Source organism: Nicotiana tabacum, chromosome 4 (assembly GCF_000715075.1).
Source record: "Nicotiana tabacum cultivar K326 chromosome 4, ASM71507v2, whole genome shotgun sequence".
Classification (NCBI taxonomy): Eukaryota; Viridiplantae; Streptophyta; class Magnoliopsida; order Solanales; family Solanaceae; genus Nicotiana; species Nicotiana tabacum.
In genome coordinates this window covers 67699496-67721751 of record NC_134083.1, presented here as the reverse complement: position 1 = coordinate 67721751, position 22256 = coordinate 67699496, and the positions used below count along the sequence as shown (strand labels likewise).

Here is a 22256-nt window from a genome sequence, read left to right as displayed (position 1 = left end):
TGTTTGAGTGCGTGTATATATATATATAAAGAAATAAAATCAAAAAAAAAAATTAATTGAAAAGTAAAGTTTGGTCAAAGCCCATATGCCATCGTTACCACATTTTTGTATAAAATGAATGAAATTTACGCTTCTAGGGGGAAAAAAACGTGGATGGATATTATAGCTTGGAAAGGCCAAAGGAGAAGGAGATTGTTTAGGAAATAATTGATTGCATTTTATATTGATTTTCTTTCTATTACCCTAAATAAGGATAGTCTCTTATTTTTGGGTGTTTGGTTTAGTTGGAGACTGCACTATTATGGAATATTTAGAATCAGTTTCCTAGTTTGTAGGAAATCTAAGGTATTTGAGCTATGTTTTGTGGTAGAATATGTTATTTAGTTAAAAGTTGTAAATTATGAAATATTTTTTTAATCCATGAGTAAGTATGAAAATTCCCCTTTCCATTTTTCTTTCTTAGGGCCTATTTGAACAAAACGTCAAAACCTCAATAAAAGAATATGATAAGGTAGTAGTATAAAATACTGGAATAAGATAAATGAGGGAAGTTTACTCCTTATCTTGTCCTCCTTTGTGTTGTGTTGGGCACAAATAGGAAACCAGATTAAGCTTAAAACTAGTAGACTCACAAACACAAAGACATCATAATCAAGGAACGACAGAGCAGGAATTTATGCAAGAGAATTCAAAAGTAGCAATGTTTGAACATCCTTTGCTACTTCATTAGAATTTTCTCTGATATATAACTAAACGAATTGAATTCCCCTTTCTTCAACCTAGCTCAGCCACTGGGTACACCGTACAGATGATCCCATCTTAGTTTAAAAACCAAATATTTTAACCTCAACGTTTATGCTTACTCCAGATTGGTATGGCGTGCTCGCACAGCTTCAGGACTCTGCTTCAAAACTTCACCCAACTTATAAACCACCATCTCAAACAGCACAAACATGGCTCCTTCGTATAAACTCCCCATCGGAAGCAGCGACTTTTCCTGCTCCACATTATCATCAGCCATTGTCTGAGCCGGAATATGAGCAACCACACTCGCGTACTTCACAGAAGATCCGGATTCGGTCTGAGCTGTCAGCAACAGCACACGAGCACCGTTGGATTTCGCCACACCACAGATTGCATCCACGGTGGAGAAACCTCCTGGGCCGGCGGAGGCAATTAGGAGGTCCGGCGGCCCAATTGGAGGAGTGTTCATGTCGAAGACGCAGTGGGCTGATAAACCCAGATGGAAAAGCCTCATTGATAGGGCCTTCAGCATTAACCCTTCACGGCCCACGCCGTACACGAACACCTTGCCGTTGCGGGTCGCAGCGGCTGCGATTTCTTGTACCACAACTTCCAAGGCAGGGGTTCTTGTGCTGGTGTTGGAGAAGACAGAGCTTATCTGATTGCATATTTTGGAAGCTAGTAGAGTTGACTCTCTTGGGTTTGATTCTGCCATTTGACACCAAACTCGCTCGGCAATTTCTACTATCTAGTCACTTATTCAACAGAGGAAAAATCCAACTCTAACGCATTGTCCATTTGGCTCCCAAGTTGTGGCTACGCCTATTTATATCCATAGCAAAGATTTTTTTACTACTACATGGATAGATATAACACACTACTAAGTTGAGACCATATAAAGTGTCGGCTAAAACGGCCCAAGATACATTTAACAAAGATGTAATATTGTTTGAAAAGCTACTAGTAAAGGGCGCAAATTGGCGTCCCCAAAACCATTGGTTGTGATATCGGGCTAAAATTATTCAAAGATACTTGTAGCATGGTGTAATATTATCTGTTTTAGACCAAACAGTTTTTTCAGAATGTCTCACACTATTAAGAGTATTCAACATTATAAATAGATATTACTATTTTATTTTATTTTACTTTCCATGTGAGACTTTATTCTTATTCGAATCGTTTTATTTAGGTGTTCGGAGTATTAAAGGTAGAGTTGAAATATTACTATAGTAGCTAATATTATTGCAAAATTCTTTAATATGCGAGTGAAAATCCACTAATATATCCAATCAATACTACATTATTTATCAATCTGGCGAATTTGTTCCGAAACATTTTACATTGTAAAAAAAACAACGGTTATTACCCTCTTTTTACATTAACTTTACTACTCTAATTGGGTAAGTGTTAATTAAGTTAAACCTTCAAGAAAAAGATAGCAGGCAATTTGGGCAAAGTTACTATGTCTTTCTGAAGATGTGTACAAAAGTAGTAACAACCCGGAGGTATTTTAAAATACTGGAAATACAATAACACCGAAAACAGTCCACATTTTAGGACATTATCACAGAAAACTAAAGTAAACCTAACTAAAAGTTACAAACTCAATACGATAAACTGCAAAATGCAGTGTACGAAAATTTGGATTTCAGAATATTATCTAAAGCCAAAAAGTGATGGCAGAAACAGAAATCTAACTGAAGATGTTTCATTCGATATGTCAGAACTTTATCATCGTAAAGGTTAAGACCTTTATACATTTACAAACAGAAGTTGAGCAAATATAAACAGAAGGAACATGGAAGTAAGATCAAATCAACAATGTACTTGTGGATGATCTAAGCTCGATGGGCTGGGAAAGAATACTATTTAGAAGTGTCCATGTTGCCTTCCTCAATCTCTATGTCCTTAACAGCAGTAGTCAATGATGATGATGAATCAGACCTCCCATCCCTTTTCTCAAGATCCTCATCCTCACCGTCTGATGCTTCTTCAAGAAAGGAGCCCTTTCGACGGAGTTCTTTGACTCTCCTATACTCATCATAGTGTGCTCGCCTGTGCTCCTTGAAGCTCTTTCCCTTTTCTGATCCAGAATCTGTTACATCACAGAAAAATTATAAATAGGGTTTGCATTCAATATAAATCATGAACCAATTGCAACAAAACTACCAGTACACAATACACCTGAGAAAAGAAAGGAAATAAACCGGGGTGGGCCGGGAGGTTGCGTGTGTGTGTGGAGGAATCGATCGTTTAAAAGGCCTCAGTTGATCAATTAATGTATGGATAAGGGTAAAACTCAGAAGTCAATGACCACCTCTCCCTGCCTCTCATCCAATCCAACCCCCACTCATCAAATCAAAAGGAAAGGAAAAAAGAGAAGAAAATGGGTTTGTACACAGACAGATCAAATTAAACCTGCATCATCTTGGTCCATGACATCAGCTTCATCCTCAGATGATGTCCAGCCAGACCGTTGGGATTTATTCTTACTGGAAGAAGCCACCTCATTCAATGCACTGCGTATAGCTTCTGCATGTACTGCATCACCATTGCCTTCCTCAAAACTACCCCGTATAGGAGATAAAGATCCTACAACATCAACAAAGTCAGCAAAAGTGAGGACGACAAATAAACTTGCACAGATTTAAGCATTTTTTTTTTTTGATGAAGTAAAAAGATTTAAGCAATATTTTTATGATACGGAGATTTAAGCAATATTAGCTATCAGTTTATTGAGACATAAATATTTCTCTCCAAATACAGATGAAAAATGATTGTTCACCAAAAAGCAGGAGCACTAAAGTACATCATCTATTAGCCACATTTTTTTGTTTGATAAGATCATCTATTAGCCACATTACATGGAATCTTCATGCTTTCTTGCAAGCATGAAGGATCCTTCAAGATAAAAAACAACATAGCTGCATTGAATCCATACTCGTCAAATATTCTACCTGAGTTCATGCAGTGGACACAAGACTTGTAAGGAGGAGACTAGCCATACATAGGAGTGGCAAACGGGCGGGTCGGGTTGGATATGGTTCGGGTCGAAAATGGGTAATGAAAAACCGGACAAATTATCCGACCCAACACATATTTAATACGAATAAAAAACGGGTTAACCGACGGATAATATGAGAACCATATTATCCATGACTTCTTGAATATGAACACTTTTGGGAAAATTCCTAGTCTTCCGAACTTGAGGAACCCTCAATTTGAAACTTTACAAATATAAAAGTTAAACTCATTAGTTATCCATTTTCTAAATGGATAATATGGTTCTTATCCATATTTGACCCGTTATTAAAAAGTTCATTATCCAACCCATTTTTTAGTGGATAATATGGGTGGTTAAGTGTGTTCTTTTAACCATTTTGTCACCCCTCACACAGAATACATACTAATGTAAAATCTGTTAGAAATTGGGAAGGAGAACGCTTATTTTTTGCAGGATTTTAATGCTTTTTATAAGTTTGTAGGTTAAAATATTGATTTTTTAATAGTTTGGGCAGGGTGAGCAAAGGGCTGCCTAAATCTTCCCCAAGGAACATACATGTCGGAATTTACTCCCACTAGGCCCATATCCTGGAATCCTGAAACCTTACACCATGAACATGGCGAGACCAAATCTAACATCTTATGAGTAGGACGAAAGTCTCATTCCAAATACAACCGTGCACAGCAAGACCAAAAATCCTAAAGCTTTCAAATTGCATACATAGTTACATACTATGTAATTAAGCCTCAATACCAAACAAGTTGGGCTGGATATATACAAACAGATTCATTTACCCACGTTTTTGCATAAGAAATTTAGTGGGCGTTTGGACATAAGAATTGTAAAATTCCAAAATAGGGGGAAATAAAAATTTCAAGTGAAAATGGTATTTGAAATTTAGATTTGTTTTTGGACATGAATATAATTTTGGGTTGTTTTTGAAGTTTTGTGAGTGATTTGAGTGAAAATTTTGAAAAACAGCTTTTTGGAGTTTTTCAAATTTTCGAAAATTTCCAAAATGCATCTTCAAGTGAAAATTAGAAATTTTATGAACAAACGTTGATTTCGAAAAATAATAATTTTTTTTTGGAAAAAAGGAAAAAATTTCTTATGTCCAAACGGGCTCTTAATTTCATATTCTTTTCAAATAAATAGACCAATTAATCTTGCTTGTATAAAAAAGCAAAAAAAACTATCAGCACAGTAAACTCAATTACATAGAGTAACTACATCATGTTTTACCTAGCCATTGCATATGAGACCCTTGCAAATGCAAAAGAATGGATTGGAAAGAATCAAAGAGAAAATAAAATTACGAAATGTCCCTAATAGTGTCAATTAATTCTCTTAATGGCAGGTAAGAAACTGTAGCAAACTAACGAGGATTAGGCTCTAATAAAGGAAAAAATACCAGAATATGTATGTGTTCGATGAAGTGGTGGAAATCTCTTATGATCAAATTTTAATGAAATTTTTGTACTTTTTGGAAATCCCGGTTTTCCCATACATAATGATGTAACAAACATCACGCCATTATTAGAAGCAGATCCTGAAGCTCCAAGTACCAAAACATAATGGTATTAGCTCTAATATTCGACCACCAACACATTATAGGAGGTTTAGCACCACATGAGAAACTTCAATGGTGTAGGGATACTGAGAAGACTACACATCAACTTTGGGATTTGGAATTTGTAAAAAATATACAATCAAACTGACCTAAATATCCACAAAAAGCAAATTAAACAACAGAGATACAAGATGCATCAGTAGCATGAATAAAATTCACTCAAAGAGTATAAGCACCACAGTATAAACTACTGCCAAATGATCCAAATAAGTTCAAATCTTAAAATATTTCCTCCCAAACCATCACTCTCATGGAAGCTAATCAAAAGGGGGAAAAAGAAGATCAGTGAGTGCATAAATCATCTGGGAAAAGATAGAAAAAGAAGACTACCAATTGCATAAAACCAGGTCAATACACTAAGGGGTCGTTTGGTAATCAAAAGGGGGAAAAAGAAGATCAGTGAGTGCATAAATCATCTGGGAAAAGATAGAAAAAGAAGACTACCAATTGCATAAAACCAGGTCAATACACTAAGGGGTCGTTTGGTAGGATGCATTAGGTAAAATAATACATGCATTAGCTTTGTGTATTAGTAATATTTTGTTTGGTACACTTTTTGAACATATGCATTAGTTATACACCCTATTTGGTAGTATCCTGTGCATAACTAATGCATAAGAAAGCATGGTATTAACAATGCAATGGGTTTTAATGCATGCATTAACTTAGTTAAAGGCAAAATTGTCAAACAAAATTTATGCTTGATTAAAATATGCTATTATATTAATGCAAGTTTGAAATAATCCAAGAAAGTGAGAAATAAAATTATATCCCTAGTAAATAAATAAATACTTAGCCTATTTTCTTTTTTTATAAATAAATATTAAGTTCTATACTACAATATAGGTAGACAAATCAAATATCTTTTAAAACCTTTTTCATATAAAAACATTCATCAACATATGTTTCTTTTAAAAAGATAAAGTGATGGACTGGTCATGAGGGTATTTTTGTAAACAAGCAATTCTTTTAGAAATTGTGCAATGCTTTAATACATCAAACCAAACAATGGATAAGAAATATGTAAGCATAACTAATGCAAGCATAACTAATACCAACATTACTAATACACCTTATTCGGCATTATTCTTATACAATCTACCAAACGACCCCTATTCAGCATTACTAATTCACCCTACATTCTACATTACTATTCAACATTACACTCTATATTACTAAAAAATACACCCTATTCAGCATTACTAATTCTTACTAATCGTTTTTCATCTATCTATAAACCTATCAAGCATCAAAAGTTTTTCAAAAAGACTGATTGGCATGTGAAAAGCAGGAAGACAACACGCCACCACATTATTTGATCTATCTATGAAACTTGCATGACACAGAAAATTGACAAGTGAGATAAACGGGCACGAAGGAAAAGAAGAATTCATTTCACGAACATACCATCAACATCGATCATGCGGTGATATGGTGTCTTTGGTTCAGTTATTTTCTGCCTCACTGGTTTATTTGCCTCAATTTCTCCCAAATTTGCCTCATCCCACTTTACATGTGCTCCCCTTCTACACCACGACAAAATGTTCAAAGCAATTAAATTTCCGTTACTAACAATACTAATGCAAGCAAACAAATAAGCTCAGTTTTTTCAAAAAGAACAGGTCAAACAACTACTAAAATCATGATGCAAACGCAACATTTAGTGTCACCCCATACCCCAAAAATAAATGTGCTTGCAATAATTCTCTCAATGTATTAAACACGCTAGGGAAGATACAGGAACAAGCATGAACACATAGGCTTTGGGGCTAAAGAGCACATTCAGTCTACTGCAGGCTACTTATAGGAAAGTAATATCTGTACAGTATTTCTTTTCTCCATCTCGTCTACATGACATTCATTAGCACCAGAATTGAAATTTTAAGTGAATGCAAGATGTATCAGAAAAAGAATTTACATAACAAGAAAAGACATTACTTCATTTTCCCAAGGTGACCCAATCCTTCAAGGAGTTGCAGTCAAATTGATTACCCTGAACCAACAAAAGAGAAAAGCATTCGTCAAGCATTTGAATTAAAAAAAAAGGTACTCATATTGGTTCAAAAATGACCTTTGAGAATGTTCTACTTTTTTACCAACATTTACTATCCATTTTGACTCCCCCTCCCCCTCCCCCTCGAAAAATTGCTCCAGATTTTTTATAACCGAAAAATGTCCGAGGACCAGTGCGCCCAGATCGAAATTCGATGGATAATGAGCCCGCCCCTCTATCCTTCTCCAAGTAAATACCAAGCTTTTCTATAGCAGGGTTCAAACATGTAACATGCGCCAAACCCACACAGCACGTGTTGTGCTCTTACCAATAGACTAAAGCCCCGTGGCACAAATTGCTAGTTGTTTCATAGATAACAGATAGTAGTTTTTACTATGTATTTTTCATTTGGAAGGTGTAGGGATGCCAAGCACCATTATATTATATACAAACATGCTAAGATATGAGATAATCATAAACACAAATTAATCATTCACTTGTTTGATTAATTAGGACACTTTCAGTAAATGATTTAAGATATATGAGTCTAACCTAAGAACAGGAAATTATCTTGACATATTTTCTCTTAGCCTTTTTTCCGAAAATATTTCAGAAAAAAATGATCATTAATCCTAGAAGGCAAAATAAACATCATAATTTTTGGTAAAAACGCAGATTAACTCATAAATGAAAAAAAAAAGATCGCAGACAAGGATTTTCTTCATGAAGTAGAACAGATACAACAAATTGCAACCAAATTTACACTTCTGGATTAGGTTTTCTTTTTCCTACGAAAGAATGCATACGAGAGATTCTGGAGGAAGAGGAAAGGAGAGAGAAACATACAGTTCGATGTCGTCGGAGAAAGAGACGGGAAGAAGCCTGCCGCAGAAAGATGGCTCAGGCAAAGTGGTTTAATGGACTTGAACGAACAAATAAAAATAAATCTGCTTAAGATATTTGCAAAAGAAAGAAAGAATAAACAAGGCGAGCCGATGGATAAATTAAGTTTGGACTTATCTTATAGCGACGGACACGTAAAATGATTTTTTAGACAATCAATTTCAATTCAACATGCTTAAGAAAGTTAATTACTACTCCATGTCTTATGAGTAATTAAATTACCTTTTTTGACAAAACTACGGGTAATTACTTCTAATTATTATTAAAACGACTTGATAGCGTAACTAGAAGTAAACTTAGAGACTACATAAAAATTGGAAAACTACCATATTTTCCTGTGACCTTCACTTGCCGTTTGGTGCTTTTATTATGTTGAAGTATGGAGTTAGTAGTAATAATTATTGTTAGAGGCTACATAAGAATTGGAAAATTGAAAATTCCTCACCTTTACCTGTGACCATCACTTAGCGTTTGGTACTAGTATTACTGTGTTGAAGTATGGAGTTAGTAATAATTTTCACATGGTTTTCAAAGATAAAGTTAATTAATAGACTTAAAATTAATTAATTTCCATTTTTGTAACCGAAGTTATATTAAACAATTTGGACAGAGGAACTCTTCATCAATTTTAGCTCATACAATACAAGCTGTAAAAATAGTGAAGAAACTCGATCAAGTAATAAAGTTAAACTATATATGTGAATAGCTTGATTCATTTACTACTTAACTAGTACTTAGTTCAGTTGCCATTCTCCAACTAAAGTTGCCTTTTCGGTACAGTTCTTGATATGAAGTTATTTGGATATATCAAAGCACATGCATCCTTGACCAAAAATTTTGAGGCACAAGGATATGGATTCCCTTCAGAAAATACTTAAACAGTTGTTTTAGCTTTTAGTGAAAATGGGCGAAAACAGCTGCTACTCGAACTAGCGACAAGTGTTCCCAATCAAGAAAAATACACAGGAAACAGGCACTCCGGCCGTGAATAATTTTTTTACATAGTTTTTACTGCAGCTCTAGCTGCCTTAAAATTTTGAGTTCACAGACTTATGCACTGTGTTACAAATTACAACACTACTACAAGCTAGGTTGAACTTCCTAAAGTTACAATCTATAATAGTCTATTTCAGCAAAGTGGTGAAGGCCGACGAGGACCAAATTTTGTAAACCAACAATTTTGATATGCGTTGGGGGCTGCTACTGCAGGCTGTTGCTTGTACAAAGCCTTTTCAGGTGCCCCCATATGTGAAAGATTGGCCTTGCCAAACTCTTCAAATCTAATGTTTGGTAATACTAAGCCATTATTTCCTTGGAACTGTGATGAAGTGAATTGCTGCTGTACTATCTTCTGAGAGCATAATTCGTCCCCTATTGGTATTTCACCAGTAAGAGTCTTGACCGCGAACATGAAGCAAGGATCTGCCCATATTTCATCAGAAGGTAAACCCACAGTGCAAGGAGTATTAACAGAAGACATGCTCGGACTAGAACCTGGGATCTTATCCACTTTCTTTTCATTTATGACCGGAATTGTGCCAGTTAGAGTTTTTATTGCAAATTCTATGCATGGATCCGTCCAAATGTCACTTAAAGATGACTCGAGAGCTGTTTCACCTTTCTTATCACCTTTGCAGCTACCAAGGTTAGTTTTTGCAGGTTCGGCTGGAGAAGGTAGTTCTCGCTCCTTTAGTGGTAAAGTAACAATGTCTTGTTGCCCTTTGCTGGTCACACTCCCAATTTCTATCTTCTTATTGATGGTAATACCGGTTAATGCCGTTGCAACATGCTTACTGGTATCAATAAAATTCACAGGGTTATCAGTGATGGCAGCTTGTGTCTCCTCCTCCTGTCTTACTGTAGCTAGATGGGCTTGATTATTTGTTCGGAGCTGAAGAGATGTATCAGCTTTAATACCAGCAAGCCGTTTTGATTTTCTGCGAGGCAAGTTCATACCCTTTTTTCGTTTACGCGGGATTGTTTTCTGGTCATGCTTTTCCACAACATCTCGTGATGGCTTTTCTTGATTTTCTCCACTTACAGGATTTGAAACAAATTTACCATCATTCTCCTTTTCTTGTTCTTGTCCACTTACGGGATCTGAAACAACTTTACCATCATCCTCCTCATCCGCGTTCTCTGGTACACCACCTCCTAAACCTGAAATATTTCTCATTTCCAAATTAAATACATTCATTTTGATAAACTACTAAAAAACACGTGACATGCCTAAACGAAGTTTTCTTTTTTCTTTAAAAGAGTGCCTGTATTTGAATTTTGTGACATGAAATGAAATCTTTTGAAGATTCTAAAGATTTGCAGTATCAAAAGAAGTTCTCATATTAAAAGCTTTTCCCCCAAGAATTACAGCAGTAAACTAGTTCTTGAATTCATGAGGAAATTTGTAAGAGAGGAATGGAAGGAAACTTGCAATAAATAGATGACATAAGGGCATAAATAAAGCATTAAATACTTCATATCAAACTGAAACACTAGAACTTTCCAATAGTGAGTAATACCTTCAAAGGATGATATACTGCCTACTACACAACTGGAATGCCCCATATGTTCAGCACCCAACTTCAGCTTCTGATTCGAATTAACTTCCTTGCCAGATGCATCGCTGTCTAGCGATGTATGCTTGTCAGCTTCAGCAGTCAACTAAATACCAGAAACAAACAAAAAGATTAGATCGTGAAGAATTACCATAGAGAATTTGAAGCATTGCTAGTGGTTTTAATATCTTGCTCACGAGTTTTATGTGTGAGGAGGGTGTCCTGTTTGCAGTGGTAATCAACAGTTTCAAATGATTATAATAAGATAGGGAGGTTGTGAAGTTTTTTTATTTGATGAAGAATGCACTGTATTAAGAGTCTGACCTCCTCTGCTATTTTTACAAAGAAAATGGAGACCAGAACATGCTACAGATCTGAAATCACCAACAAACGTTTATCATGACAAAAAGACAACGGAAAGAATGATCTTTTTTAAGAGTTTTCTCCTCTCAAAGTTAGATCAGATAATATCCAGAACCTCACAAAGTTTCTTAGAGTGAGGTGTAATCAGTTTGTTTACGGATGTCTAAATAAAGCTTGTAGGATATGAACTGGACTCTTTTCTAAGGGCATGTCGGTGAAAAAATAGAAGTATCACCACTTCCACAAACATAGATATCAAGATCTGCAACTTACTACTTGTCTAAATTCCAGTAATTTGAGGTGTAATGTCATCATACAATTTAATTTTCTTTGACACCACATTTCTTCAGATAATTACTATTTACCTCCATAAACCATTGTAAACAGGAGGTCTTGTATTATAACTAGCTTATGAAAACCTATGATCTTTTAACTACCATAAAGGATAATACCAGTAAATGAAAACTAACATGCGAAAAACATTCTCACTTACAGTTGAAAAAGGTTCTCCCAGTTCTGAAGTGCCAGGACACTGATCCCTGGACTTGGATTCAAATCTTCCTGACTCTCTAGTTTCAAGGAACCGAGAAACTTCCTTCATAGAGCGGAAAGTGTGTCCACTGACAGGGTCAGTATAATACTGCAAAGGTAATTCACTAATTACATTACTACATACTCCAAGTAGAATGCAATTGGAATCGATACGCGAAGCAGAATATTTGAATTTAAAATAGAGGTTAAGGATTTGCATTTCCAGTAATTGCTGAGCTGGTAGATATTGAAATATGAAAATAAAAAGGGAGTTAGTACCGGATCTTTCTTGATTTTGTGCCCCTTTCTCCTGACCCTCACTTCCTTAATCCATCCTGGTGGTAACCCTTCTGATGTAGCCTTCTCAGTTACAACCTATATCATTGAAAAAGAAAAAAAAACTGTAAGGGGCAAAACCAAAGGAGAGAACTTCATATAAAGGAGGTTACCCCGCAAGAAAGGGAAAAGAAGGTTGCACTATCATGGTAGAAAATATATATTAACCAACGAGACCTTTCCAGTGTCTTTCTTCTCTATCTCCTTCGTACTAGAACTCTTAAAACAGTTACTGCCAACACTGCTGAGATAGTGAAGAACGTCCGCCTTAGAGCAGAATTTGAGTCCTTTTGAGGGATCGCTATACCACTGCAATAAACACAATAGATACACTCAGATATACAGAATGCATGTTTACTGGTTAAGAATCAGCAAAAAGGAGAGGAATAACAATATTATTGTTTTCACTTTTCCATTCGTAAATGTGCATGGATTCAAGGTGGGAGAGAAAAGAAACTTTATGACTCAAAATTTCAGGAACTGCCATTAGCAATTTATACATCCCACTTCGTCAAGTTAGAACCAATGAAGCCCTCACAGGACTTTCAAGAGGTAAATGTGTGATACTTTATACTGAGTGTCGACATGAGTGGGTAGCTCTAGTCGAAAGCACCCTCCACTTCCAACTAAGAGGTTGTGAGTTCGAGTCACCCCAAGAGCAAGGTGGGGAGTTCTTGGAGGGAGGGAGCCGAGGGTCTATCGGAAACAGCATCTCTACCCCAGGGTAGGGGTAAGGTCTGCGTACACACTACCCTCCCCAGACCCCACTAGTGGGATTATACTGGGTTGTTGTTGTTGTTTATACTGAGTGTTAGGAAGTAGATATAGCACAGCAAGGAAAACTGCAATTGGTGGCGTGAGAACTAGGTTGGCATGGATATGAGGGGTAGGACTGTTATAGAACTACATAACTTCTTAAAGAAGAAACATAATCCATCCATTACATTCACTTTTTTCTGGAAAAGAGAATTTATAATGGCATCTCATGCCAGCAAATATTCCAGACTTAGTATTAGCTATTAAAAACAAAAAATGCATTATGTAGTTTGTCCATTTTGGCAAAGGTAAAATGGTCCTAATAAGGCTAAGATGAAGTGGTTAGAGTGATATGAGATCGGGAAATGTATTTGAAGGTGTAGAATCTTTCAAAATTGCTCTATAGTTTGGGTTGTAAGATAGCAGATTTTGCAACTGACCTGACTCTCTGCCACACACTATTAAAGAATCTAGAATTTTCTCCTCATTAAACAAAATCGAATGCAGATTCACTTACACCTCCCTACTTCTAAAACACCAAAAGCACAATAAGCAGCCTATCATCTAAGAAGAAAATAGCAGGTCACCCAAATCAAACGTCCCAAAATATGCATCAATGTAAGAGACAAAAGCTTAGATTCACAGTAATATCAGTGTAGTGGATGGTTTAAGAAAATCAAAGGATTAGGGGATTAAGATGCTAGGAGACTCGTTTTCGGAAAAAAGAATATAAAAACTATAGCTTGCTACAATTTGAATAGCAGCAGTGTATCTGATCTAGTTGCCGAGTAATGTTCCAATATATGATCAATTTTAGGGGCTGAAATAATTTTGAAAGATTCATAGACAGGGAATAAGGAAAACAAGAATAAAAGAAAAAAACAAAGGCATCAAACGTGCGAACCATTAGCATCACACCAAGGACAAGACACGATGCTTCTTAACAAAAAGCTAAGATCATTCAATCCATTACATAATCTAACCAAGGGAATTTAATCCTTGATATAGAGGAGACAATAGCTGGGGACCAAATCAAAATGGCTCCTCCTTAAACTTGACATGCAATGGCTGACATATCACACTACCATGACTCCATAAGACCACCCCAGCAATCGCTCCCCACAAAAATAAAAATTGATTTAAAGAAAGTCTTGACAGAGACAATTTGGTATATGATGTGTCGCTGCCCAGAAGTGAAAAATGATGCATAAGAGGCTTATATACCGAAGTTGAACCAATCACTAGAACTAGGCCATTCATATATCTGTACTGTCCAAGGCTTTACAAGGTTCAACAAATGCTTTGCCTTTTTACACGCTGGCATACTTGTAACAGTCCTTATTTGGCATGCAAGCAAAATTTGAATGCTTTACATACTTCAGCCATAAGCAAACTAGCACCTCTTCAGTTAAACCTTGTTAAAGCAAGAAGATTAACTCGCACAAATTGTCCTGTTATTTTTCTTTCTTTCTTTTTTACTGGTTTTAGTGTCCCAATCAGCTTGCATGTAACAAAGTTCAATTATTTTGCCTATTTTGTCTATAAAGATAAAGCATGCATCAATCTTGCCAAGTCATGCAACAAGGAGAAGACACAAAGTAATAGCCCTTTGTTACTGAAATAGTTAGGTGAAGCAAAGTTGTGGTTTTGTGCCCAAAACAATACAGATTAGGCCAAGAACAACAGAAATTACAGTTGAAGCAGGAAGATCAGAAATCAAAAAAGAATCAAACAAAGAATCAATTTTTATTAGCCAAAAGCAAAATAAACAAGAATTTTTTTCAAAAAAACAAAAAACAAAATGGAAGATTAAGCAAGAGCAATGAGCAAGAAAGCACCTTCTCTTTCTTTCCTTTTCTGAATTCCACCTTCCATCCAGCAGGAAGCCAATCAGGCAAAGACCTTTTCTTTCCCATCTCACAATCCCACCTAAATTAACCACTTACCCAACTAATTTTAATTCAATCTCCAAGTAGAACCCCAACAACAAAAGAAAACAAAACAAAACAAAATAAAGATGCCTTCTTTTTTACTTGTTATGAAAAGTCAAGAACCCTCCAACCCCTTTTGGAAAGTGTGAATATGGCTAGAGTGAAGGCTGCAGGACTCCACTATGTGTCATGTCTACTCTTTCTTTGACTCAAACAGAGTATAAAGTGATGAGTAGAGGAAATGGGGACATAATGGGGGAGGGAGGTGGGGTTGGGGTTAGGGGATGGAGAATCGGACAAATAGCATTGCACAACCACGTGTTTGCCAAACTTTGTTCGGTTTCAAAACTTGCAATTCGAGGCAAACCAAACGTTCTTTACGATGATTCTTTAATCCTATCTTTCTACTCCTTTTTCTTTGTTTTGGTTTTACTGCTAATAGTCTGTTCTCTCCTCTCTTTAATTTTTTTGACACCTCAAATGTGCAAGTGGCAGTCGGACAATGAAAAAAAAAACTCAAAAGTTACTGGTAGGTGTAATTTCCATGTTCTACATTTTATCTTTTTTAGTTTTCTATTATTTGGCCTTTTCTTGCTCCATTAACGCGGCTGTCGGAGTCAGCGGATGGTGGATGGAAATTTCAGTCTTCAGACTCGTGATCCTAATTGGATGTGTGGCTTTAGGGTGTATTTAGTATTTAATTCAAAAATAGAAAAAAGACCACAAAGAAAAAAGGGGAAAAAACATAACTAGGCAACATTTAAATAAATTTTACTAAAACATAGCAACATAACTTAATTATCATTTATGGCATTAAAATATTTATATATCATAGCAGCTTAACTCTCTCGTGGGCGAGATTCATGCTTATTTGATACCTAATTGTATGCATTTTCGGTCTTCATTACTTTGTTATATATTTTCTTTTATGAATTAATATCTTGCCTTTTATTATAGTACTCGTAGCATTACCAGGACATTAGTTAAATAGTGAAAAATAGATATTTTAAGCCCACTTTTAAGATATGTATAACTAAATGAAAAAGATATTTGATAGGTATAATAATGATTTATTTGTAGTATTTTTTCAACTGAAACTATCAATGTTTTTCAAGAATTTAAATATATGCCATATATATATTTTATGTATGTATTTTGAATATGTAACTGTGTATTAATGACGGTATCATTCAAATACCAATAAATATTTCAAATATGAATATAATTTGTATTTTTAATTATTAACCATATAATATAAATTGGAGCTCTTGTATATCATATAATTGTAGTATAATAATGGTATTTTAATATTTCATATGTATTATTATGTAAGATATTTGCAAATTAGATGTATGGTATGATTGTGATATAATGATGATGTATGGTATTATGCTAGTATAATAATGTTATTGATGTTTCATGCCTTTTAGTTGTGTTTTTTGTGTAACTTAATTTTCAATATTATACATGGGATAGTAATTATTATAATTGTAGTATCATGGATGATTCATATGCGATACAAATTAATTGAGTGAATCATCTCTTATTGTGGGTATATACGATCCACGGAATGACTACTCTGAAGGAGTCTATCTCCACCTAAAAGAGATAAAAATTGCTTTTCTATTGCCATGTTTAGCTGAAATGCATGGAGTTATTCAAAAAGAAAAGGTCAAGAAAGAGTGATTAGTGCATTCATTAAATGTTAAGCATACATTTTGTAATATGCTAATAAAAAAAAAAAAAAAAAAAAAAAATCTTTATGGAATAAAAAAGAAATGATTCTATTTTTTTAAATAATAATCAAAAAAGGATTAAGCCTGTAAAAATCTCCAGAAAAAAAGTATAGTATCAAAGAGCAAAACGAAGTAAAATGGAGATCCAAGTTTAATGGACCCAATTTATTTTTGAACGAATTAGGGGCATGGTTCTGATTTCGTCAAAAGCCAAGTCTCATTCGTTTACCTTCTTTACTATTCACTGGCTTGTCTTTACCCAAAAAAGGAAAAGGGATAATAGAAAAGAAATTAGAGTACATCTTTCCATGTGATTTGGATATTAAATGTTAAAACAATTACATACTATTGATAGTAAAATAAAATATAAAAATTAATTAATCAAAGATTGAGTTGTTAAATAGTGATATTTGTTTAACCAAAAAATATATGATAGTCTAATCATAAATTTTGGCAAGACTAATTAAATTTATGTGACGAGAGGTTAAACCTATTTAGTAATAATGACTTCTGATCTATAATTGATCTAGGTGGATGATGTTTGAACAACGTTGAAAAAGAGCTAAATGTGGTATGTATTTAATATTTTGATATTAATAATGGAATAGGAACATCAATCATTCAATCACAACAAATGACACTAAAATAAATAAGGAGAATGATTCATTCAACATTGAATGAGGTGAATAATTCATCCTTCTGACAATGGTCAATGATCGACAAATGCAAGAATATCGGGATCAATCTTGGATATGATGGAAAAGATCTAGAGTTATCAAACATTCAATGTATTTTTAAAAGAAGTGTTTGTATTTATCCAGAGATAGTCTGCTTTTTCCCCTCCTTAATCACGGAGTCTCTCTTTCTATTTATAGGGGCATTCCCCCAATTAACCCTAAAAGCACAAGTATAAAGAATATTCAACAAAATATTCTCTTAAAGATCCTATTACTAAACTAGCCGTTACTGCTCCTTCTAATTCTTGACCTCAGCCATAATTGGTTGTTCGACGATGAGTCTCATTAGTTACTAGTCGACCTCGACCAAATTACTCTTCGCGTGAGTGCCCTTAGGCGAATTTTGACCTATACAATATTGACACTCTTTAGCATGTAAAATTTTCATGTGTAGTTCAGTTTTGCATCATCCATTAAATTTGTACTTATTTTTCAAAAAAAGTTTAATTGATATTCAATTTTTGAATAACTTCAGACACATATATTTTCCTTTTCTTCTTATTTACGCTTAGAATTTCTTGTTCTTCTTAGTTGTAAAATGAGTTTGTTAAATTTGTTGTTGTTTTGACATTTTGATGACTGAGATTTGTTCTTTATGATATTTGAAAGTTATGTTTCAAATTTGAGTTCATTTGGAGTAGATTTGGACATTGAATCGTATATTGGATTGTTGAAATTCGAAAAACAAGTTTATGTTTCAGAACTTAAGATTCGAAATCTGAAGTTGCATTCAATAGATTGAACTACTTAATATTTGAATTTTTGAAGTTGCATTTAAAACATAGAAGAACTTCAGATTTGATTTCTAAAGTTGTATTGAAAAGATTGAACTATTTCAGATTCGAACAGATATTCTTTATAAAATTTTGTACATTAAGATATAATTTTAACGATAGCCGCAAAAGTTAGTATAAATGAAAATGCGTGCATTTCAGCAACCGGGGCTAAAGCATGGACATAAATGTAGTACATTAGGCTGCTATACGCCAAAGTCCAAGCTCGTCTAGAATCATCCAAAGTAGCATAAATGGGTCCCATTAGAATTAAATTAAAAGAACAATTAAAAATTTTATATTTTTGCGTGCCACTAATCTGAAGAGGGTAGTTTGAGCAACAGCCAAGTAGGCCTACTCTTTTTCTCCGCTATGAGTGGGCAGAGCTAATTTGAAGCACTTGTTCAATCAAACTCAATAGCTTAAATTTAAATTTTATTTGTTTTAAAAAATTATTTAATATAATAAATTATTAATTTAGAATTTATTTGTTTAAAAAATTTTCATAAATTTCAAATTCAAACTCCAACTTTAACAGTGCGTGCAATGGAGCTCTATTTTCCTATAGTTTCTTTTCTTGTATTTTCCTGTTGTTAGTTCGTCCTCCGTTAGTGGGGACTGGGGCACAAACTGGGCCAGCTTGGCTATGAATGCACAATATTTGACCATCCAAACAGAGTAGTCACACCTTCACCTAGGGCTTGAATTTGTGTGGCATCAAATAGTAGTATTTGAAATATTAGTTTAATGACTTTAGATGAAATCATTAATTCACTGACAAATTACTCACAAACTCTTTTTCAAATAAAGTTCATGTTTAACAAAATTTTAACTTTCAAATATTATTACTAGACTTCAACTTTAAAAGTTCTTTCTTTCTTTTACAAATCCAACCAAAAATTGTCCAATGCCTACTTGATATAATGTTGCTTTCTACATCCATTCCTCATGTTTGCTTTTGTTACTTCATTCTCCCGATATTTGTCTTAGCCTTCAAAAATGAGTCGAAACAACAGTTCTACAAAATCGACAATTGAAATCTTTAGATTGGTCAACTAAAATAGTCTCGTCAATATCATTTTGTATCATATTTGTCCTTCTTTATTAACTGACCTCTACCTAGACCATTTAATTTCCTTATGCTATTCTTTTAGCCACATTGACTTTCACTTGTACGTACACGCTTTCAAAGTCCTCCTTCACACATAGTGGCCCCAATAATTCCCTTCGCTCTCTTTTTTCCCTTCTCTCTTCCCTCCCTGAAAGTCCTCCTTTACCAATAGTGAGCTCAAAAATAATGAATCATCAATGTTGACATGAGCGCGGTTTTGGTTTTTATGATTGACAAATGATACATGCATGAACCAGGTCCATGAACAGTGTATACAGGTGACGGGCAGGATCAAGCAAAAGGCTAGCACAGAGATAAGTATAAGTGGTTATTTATGATAATCCTGAACGAAATGTTGCATATTTGATAAGGAGCATGGCTCCTTACTTGAAAAGAACTCTATCCAAGATAATAAAAGAGTTACAAGTTGAAGATAACTAGAACTCTTCCACCAAGTAAGAGTAAAGCATTAGACTTCTAGTTAATCCTTATTGTACTAACTTTATAAATAACACCTTTGTTCTCTTTTACAGGTGATGCACACATACTTAAGTTAAGCACGAATCAAAGCATTAATTCCTGCGAGATTTAAGAGTGCGATCCTGAAGCTATACGAACAAGATTGAAGAACCAGCTCCATAAAGAGTTTTATGTGTCTTTTTTTATTTCTAATTTAAAGTGTAGTAGGCGTTTTGAGTTGTAACTTTCAGTTTTCTTAGAAGCAAATTGTACTAGGTACCTGTGTTGTATCTTTCAAGTTAGAGTTAACTTGAAGTAGTCGCAACATCCTGTGGCGTGTTTCTATAAGGGTTAGAGTTAATCCTTAGGTTTGCAATAGGTTGTAAACTCTAGTTGCATTGTTCAAGTTAGAGTTAACTTGAAGTAGTCGTAACAGCTTGTGGCTGGTTGCTACAGGGGTTAGAGGTAATCCTTAGGTTTGCAAGAGTTTGTAAACTTTGTTGTTGGCTCAGAGTTGTAGTGAAGTATTAGGGGAAAATACTACTAGGTAGTAGGTAGTGATTTTTTCACCTTTTGAACTGGGTATTTTTCACGTAAAAATCTCTGTGTTCTTACTTTCTGCATTATTTATTCTGCAACTGTAGTGTAAGGAACGCATAGAATAACCAGGTCATTCTATAATTTGTGCACGCGAAAAATTAGACATCACACAAATTATCCCTCTTGTGTGTGTGGTATTGAAGTATAAAACATCAATAAAGTTAAGCCATAACAAATAGTTGATGTGTAAATTTGAACATTTTTGCTTCTTCTTTCGACCAATGATCGTAAAATAAAATTAAAGTTTGTTTCTACTCGAGGATTGGAAGCATTCACGACATTAGTATTTAGGGTTGCATAAAGTTTGAGTGAGCCTAAACTTGAGAAAACAAAAATGTTCTTCTATTCAAATAGTAACTAGCCATATAAGATCATTTCCTCCTAGAGTGATCCTAATTGAGTATAGAATAACAAATTCTATGCTTTCTTTCCTTGCTATTTTCTTGCTTTGCTTCTAATCTCAATCATTTAATTTCAGGAATATGCATTGGAATTTCGAGATACTTCGGACAGACATATAACCAAAGTTATCGAGACTGGTTATATATTTCAATATTAAATCGTATATCAAAAAGAAAATCTCATGTAATAAAGGTCTAACAATACTATTTTACAGAAAGGAAAAAACCTGGATTCTACTTTTGAAAATTTTGATATCATGAGTATAGAAAATATTGTAACAGAAAAAATTGTATACATTTCTAGTCTATCTAATACTCCCAATCTTCATCACCAAGGATCCTTGATTTATTACAAGTAAATTTTTGAAGACCTTCGCACCAACAAACTGCAAACACATATAATATACTTACAATAACATCCTTTTCAAAACCTTAATCTCAGTTGAAGTCTCTTTCTTTTTGCTTGATAACAGTGGTGTTTGGATTGACTGAGCACCTTCCCTTAGGTCTGGCTCTATTTAGAGTTTGTTTGAACTTATTGGTGAAATATTGATTTGGAACTAATTGGACATCATGGTCAATTGTGAAGAGGGTTTGGTCCGCTAGGGACTAATCTTCGCGACACTATGTGCAATTTTTTGCCTTGTGCATAGTGAGGAATAGTTTTGAAGTACCTAAAAAACGTTGAATAGAACTTGACTTTTATTCTTTCTTCATTATCATCATGATCTGCTTCCTTGCATCTGCATCTATGGACCTTCCCAAAAAGGATTATCAAAGTGATGAACAACAGAAAACATGGTTGAATCTTCATCATAATGTAAGCTTAAGGGAAAGGAAACTGAAAGAGATCCAAAAAGGGAGTTTCTAAGTTTGATATATATATATATATATGTCAAGCTGGAACTTGGAATGTTCAAAATGTATTTATAGAGGGATTGGCTGTCTCTTAATTTTAGTCAGACACATGATTATTACAAGAATTTCAGATTCTCACGAAAATGGTTAGCTTTGCTAAAGTCAACTAGAAAATGTTGTAGGAAATTGGAGTTGACCTTTACAAAAACAGTCCTTTGCCCCTAACCCCAAACATGTCCAACCACTTGTTAACGACCCGCAATGCATGACTCTTATTTATTTTGACTTAGCAAAAGAATATTTATACAATTAAATCACTTAAAAGTTTATATATTGTCAGTAAATATTTTCAATAAACACTAATTGGTAATCTAAAATAAATGATACCAAACCTGCTATAATATGTTTGATACTTTCATGGTATAGAAATTTATATTTTTTGAGGATAGCACCAAGTCTTAAGGTACTCCTAGGAATATAAGAGCTCATTTGTCAAACAGAAACATCATAAGTCTTTGCTCGGTATATTATTACTACTAAAGAAAATAAAATTCTTCTCTCCTTTGCCGTACACCATGTATCCACCAGCATAATGGGCATGGAAAAAATAAATATGGATTCCTAGTTCTTATTTGTGAGTTAGACTTTGAGAGAGTTGAATATCGTTAATTAAAAAATAATTATATTAATCAAGTACATATTGGTTGTCAACTATTTAGAAAAGCCAACGTGATAATGTCATCATCCTGCAGGCTGCTCAATAATCTAATGTTAAAACCAGGTACGGCACAACACTAATCAATGTGGCCACAAGTCTCATGTTGTATCAAGATTT

At 34.4% G+C, this 22256-nt stretch overlaps 3 protein-coding genes across 4 annotated transcripts; all 3 read right to left on the bottom strand.

The window, feature by feature from the left end:
* Window positions 1–494: 494 nt before the first annotated feature.
* Window positions 495–1843, bottom strand: LOC107823241 (uncharacterized). The gene has a single exon (XM_016649866.2). The coding sequence runs from the start codon at window positions 1457–1459 to the stop codon at window positions 860–862; it is 600 nt and encodes a 199-aa protein (XP_016505352.1). The 5' UTR covers window positions 1460–1843; the 3' UTR covers window positions 495–859.
* Window positions 1844–2438: 595 nt separating this feature from the next.
* LOC107823239 (protein phosphatase inhibitor 2-like) lies at window positions 2439–8356 on the bottom strand. 2 transcript variants are annotated; one of them, XM_016649864.2, is made up of 5 exons: window positions 8218–8356; window positions 7297–7371; window positions 6786–6904; window positions 3163–3336; window positions 2439–2839 (listed from the first exon to the last, which is right to left on the bottom strand). In XM_016649864.2, the coding sequence occupies exons 2-5, from the start codon at window positions 7311–7313 to the stop codon at window positions 2610–2612; spliced, it is 540 nt and encodes a 179-aa protein (XP_016505350.2). In that variant the 5' UTR covers window positions 7314–7371; window positions 8218–8356; the 3' UTR covers window positions 2439–2609. The 2 variants fall into 2 exon arrangements, with proteins under 2 accessions (XP_016505350.2, XP_016505351.2); XM_016649865.2 differs by having other exon boundaries at window positions 7317–7371.
* Window positions 8357–9235: 879 nt separating this feature from the next.
* LOC107823238 (uncharacterized) lies at window positions 9236–15225 on the bottom strand. The gene is made up of 6 exons (XM_016649863.2): window positions 14654–15225; window positions 12237–12368; window positions 12003–12098; window positions 11686–11832; window positions 10794–10935; window positions 9236–10434 (listed from the first exon to the last, which is right to left on the bottom strand). Exons 1-6 carry the CDS (start codon window positions 14729–14731, stop codon window positions 9404–9406), a joined length of 1626 nt encoding a protein of 541 aa, XP_016505349.1. The 5' UTR covers window positions 14732–15225; the 3' UTR covers window positions 9236–9403.
* Window positions 15226–22256: the final 7031 nt, after the last annotated feature.

What these genes read in the sequence shown, in the direction of transcription:
- LOC107823241 (XM_016649866.2), bottom strand. Translation starts at nt 1,459, where the DNA reads ATGGCAGAATCAAACCCAAGAGAGTCAACTCTACTAGCTTCCAAAATA.
- LOC107823239 (XM_016649864.2), bottom strand. An exon ending in CCGCATGATCGATGTTGATG is followed by an intron (nt 3,337 to 6,785) that starts GTATGTTCGTGA and finishes TTGATGTTGTAG; the next exon opens with GATCTTTATCTCCTATACGG. An exon ending in CATGGACCAAGATGATGCAG is followed by an intron (nt 2,840 to 3,162) that starts GTTTAATTTGAT and finishes GTGATGTAACAG; the next exon opens with ATTCTGGATCAGAAAAGGGA.
- LOC107823238 (XM_016649863.2), bottom strand. Translation starts at nt 14,731, where the DNA reads ATGGGAAAGAAAAGGTCTTTGCCTGATTGGCTTCCTGCTGGATGGAAG. An exon ending in GAAAAGGAAAGAAAGAGAAG is followed by an intron (nt 12,369 to 14,653) that starts GTGCTTTCTTGC and finishes TGTTTATTGCAG; the next exon opens with TGGTATAGCGATCCCTCAAA. An exon ending in TGGGAGAACCTTTTTCAACT is followed by an intron (nt 10,936 to 11,685) that starts GTAAGTGAGAAT and finishes TCTGGTATTTAG; the next exon opens with TTGACTGCTGAAGCTGACAA.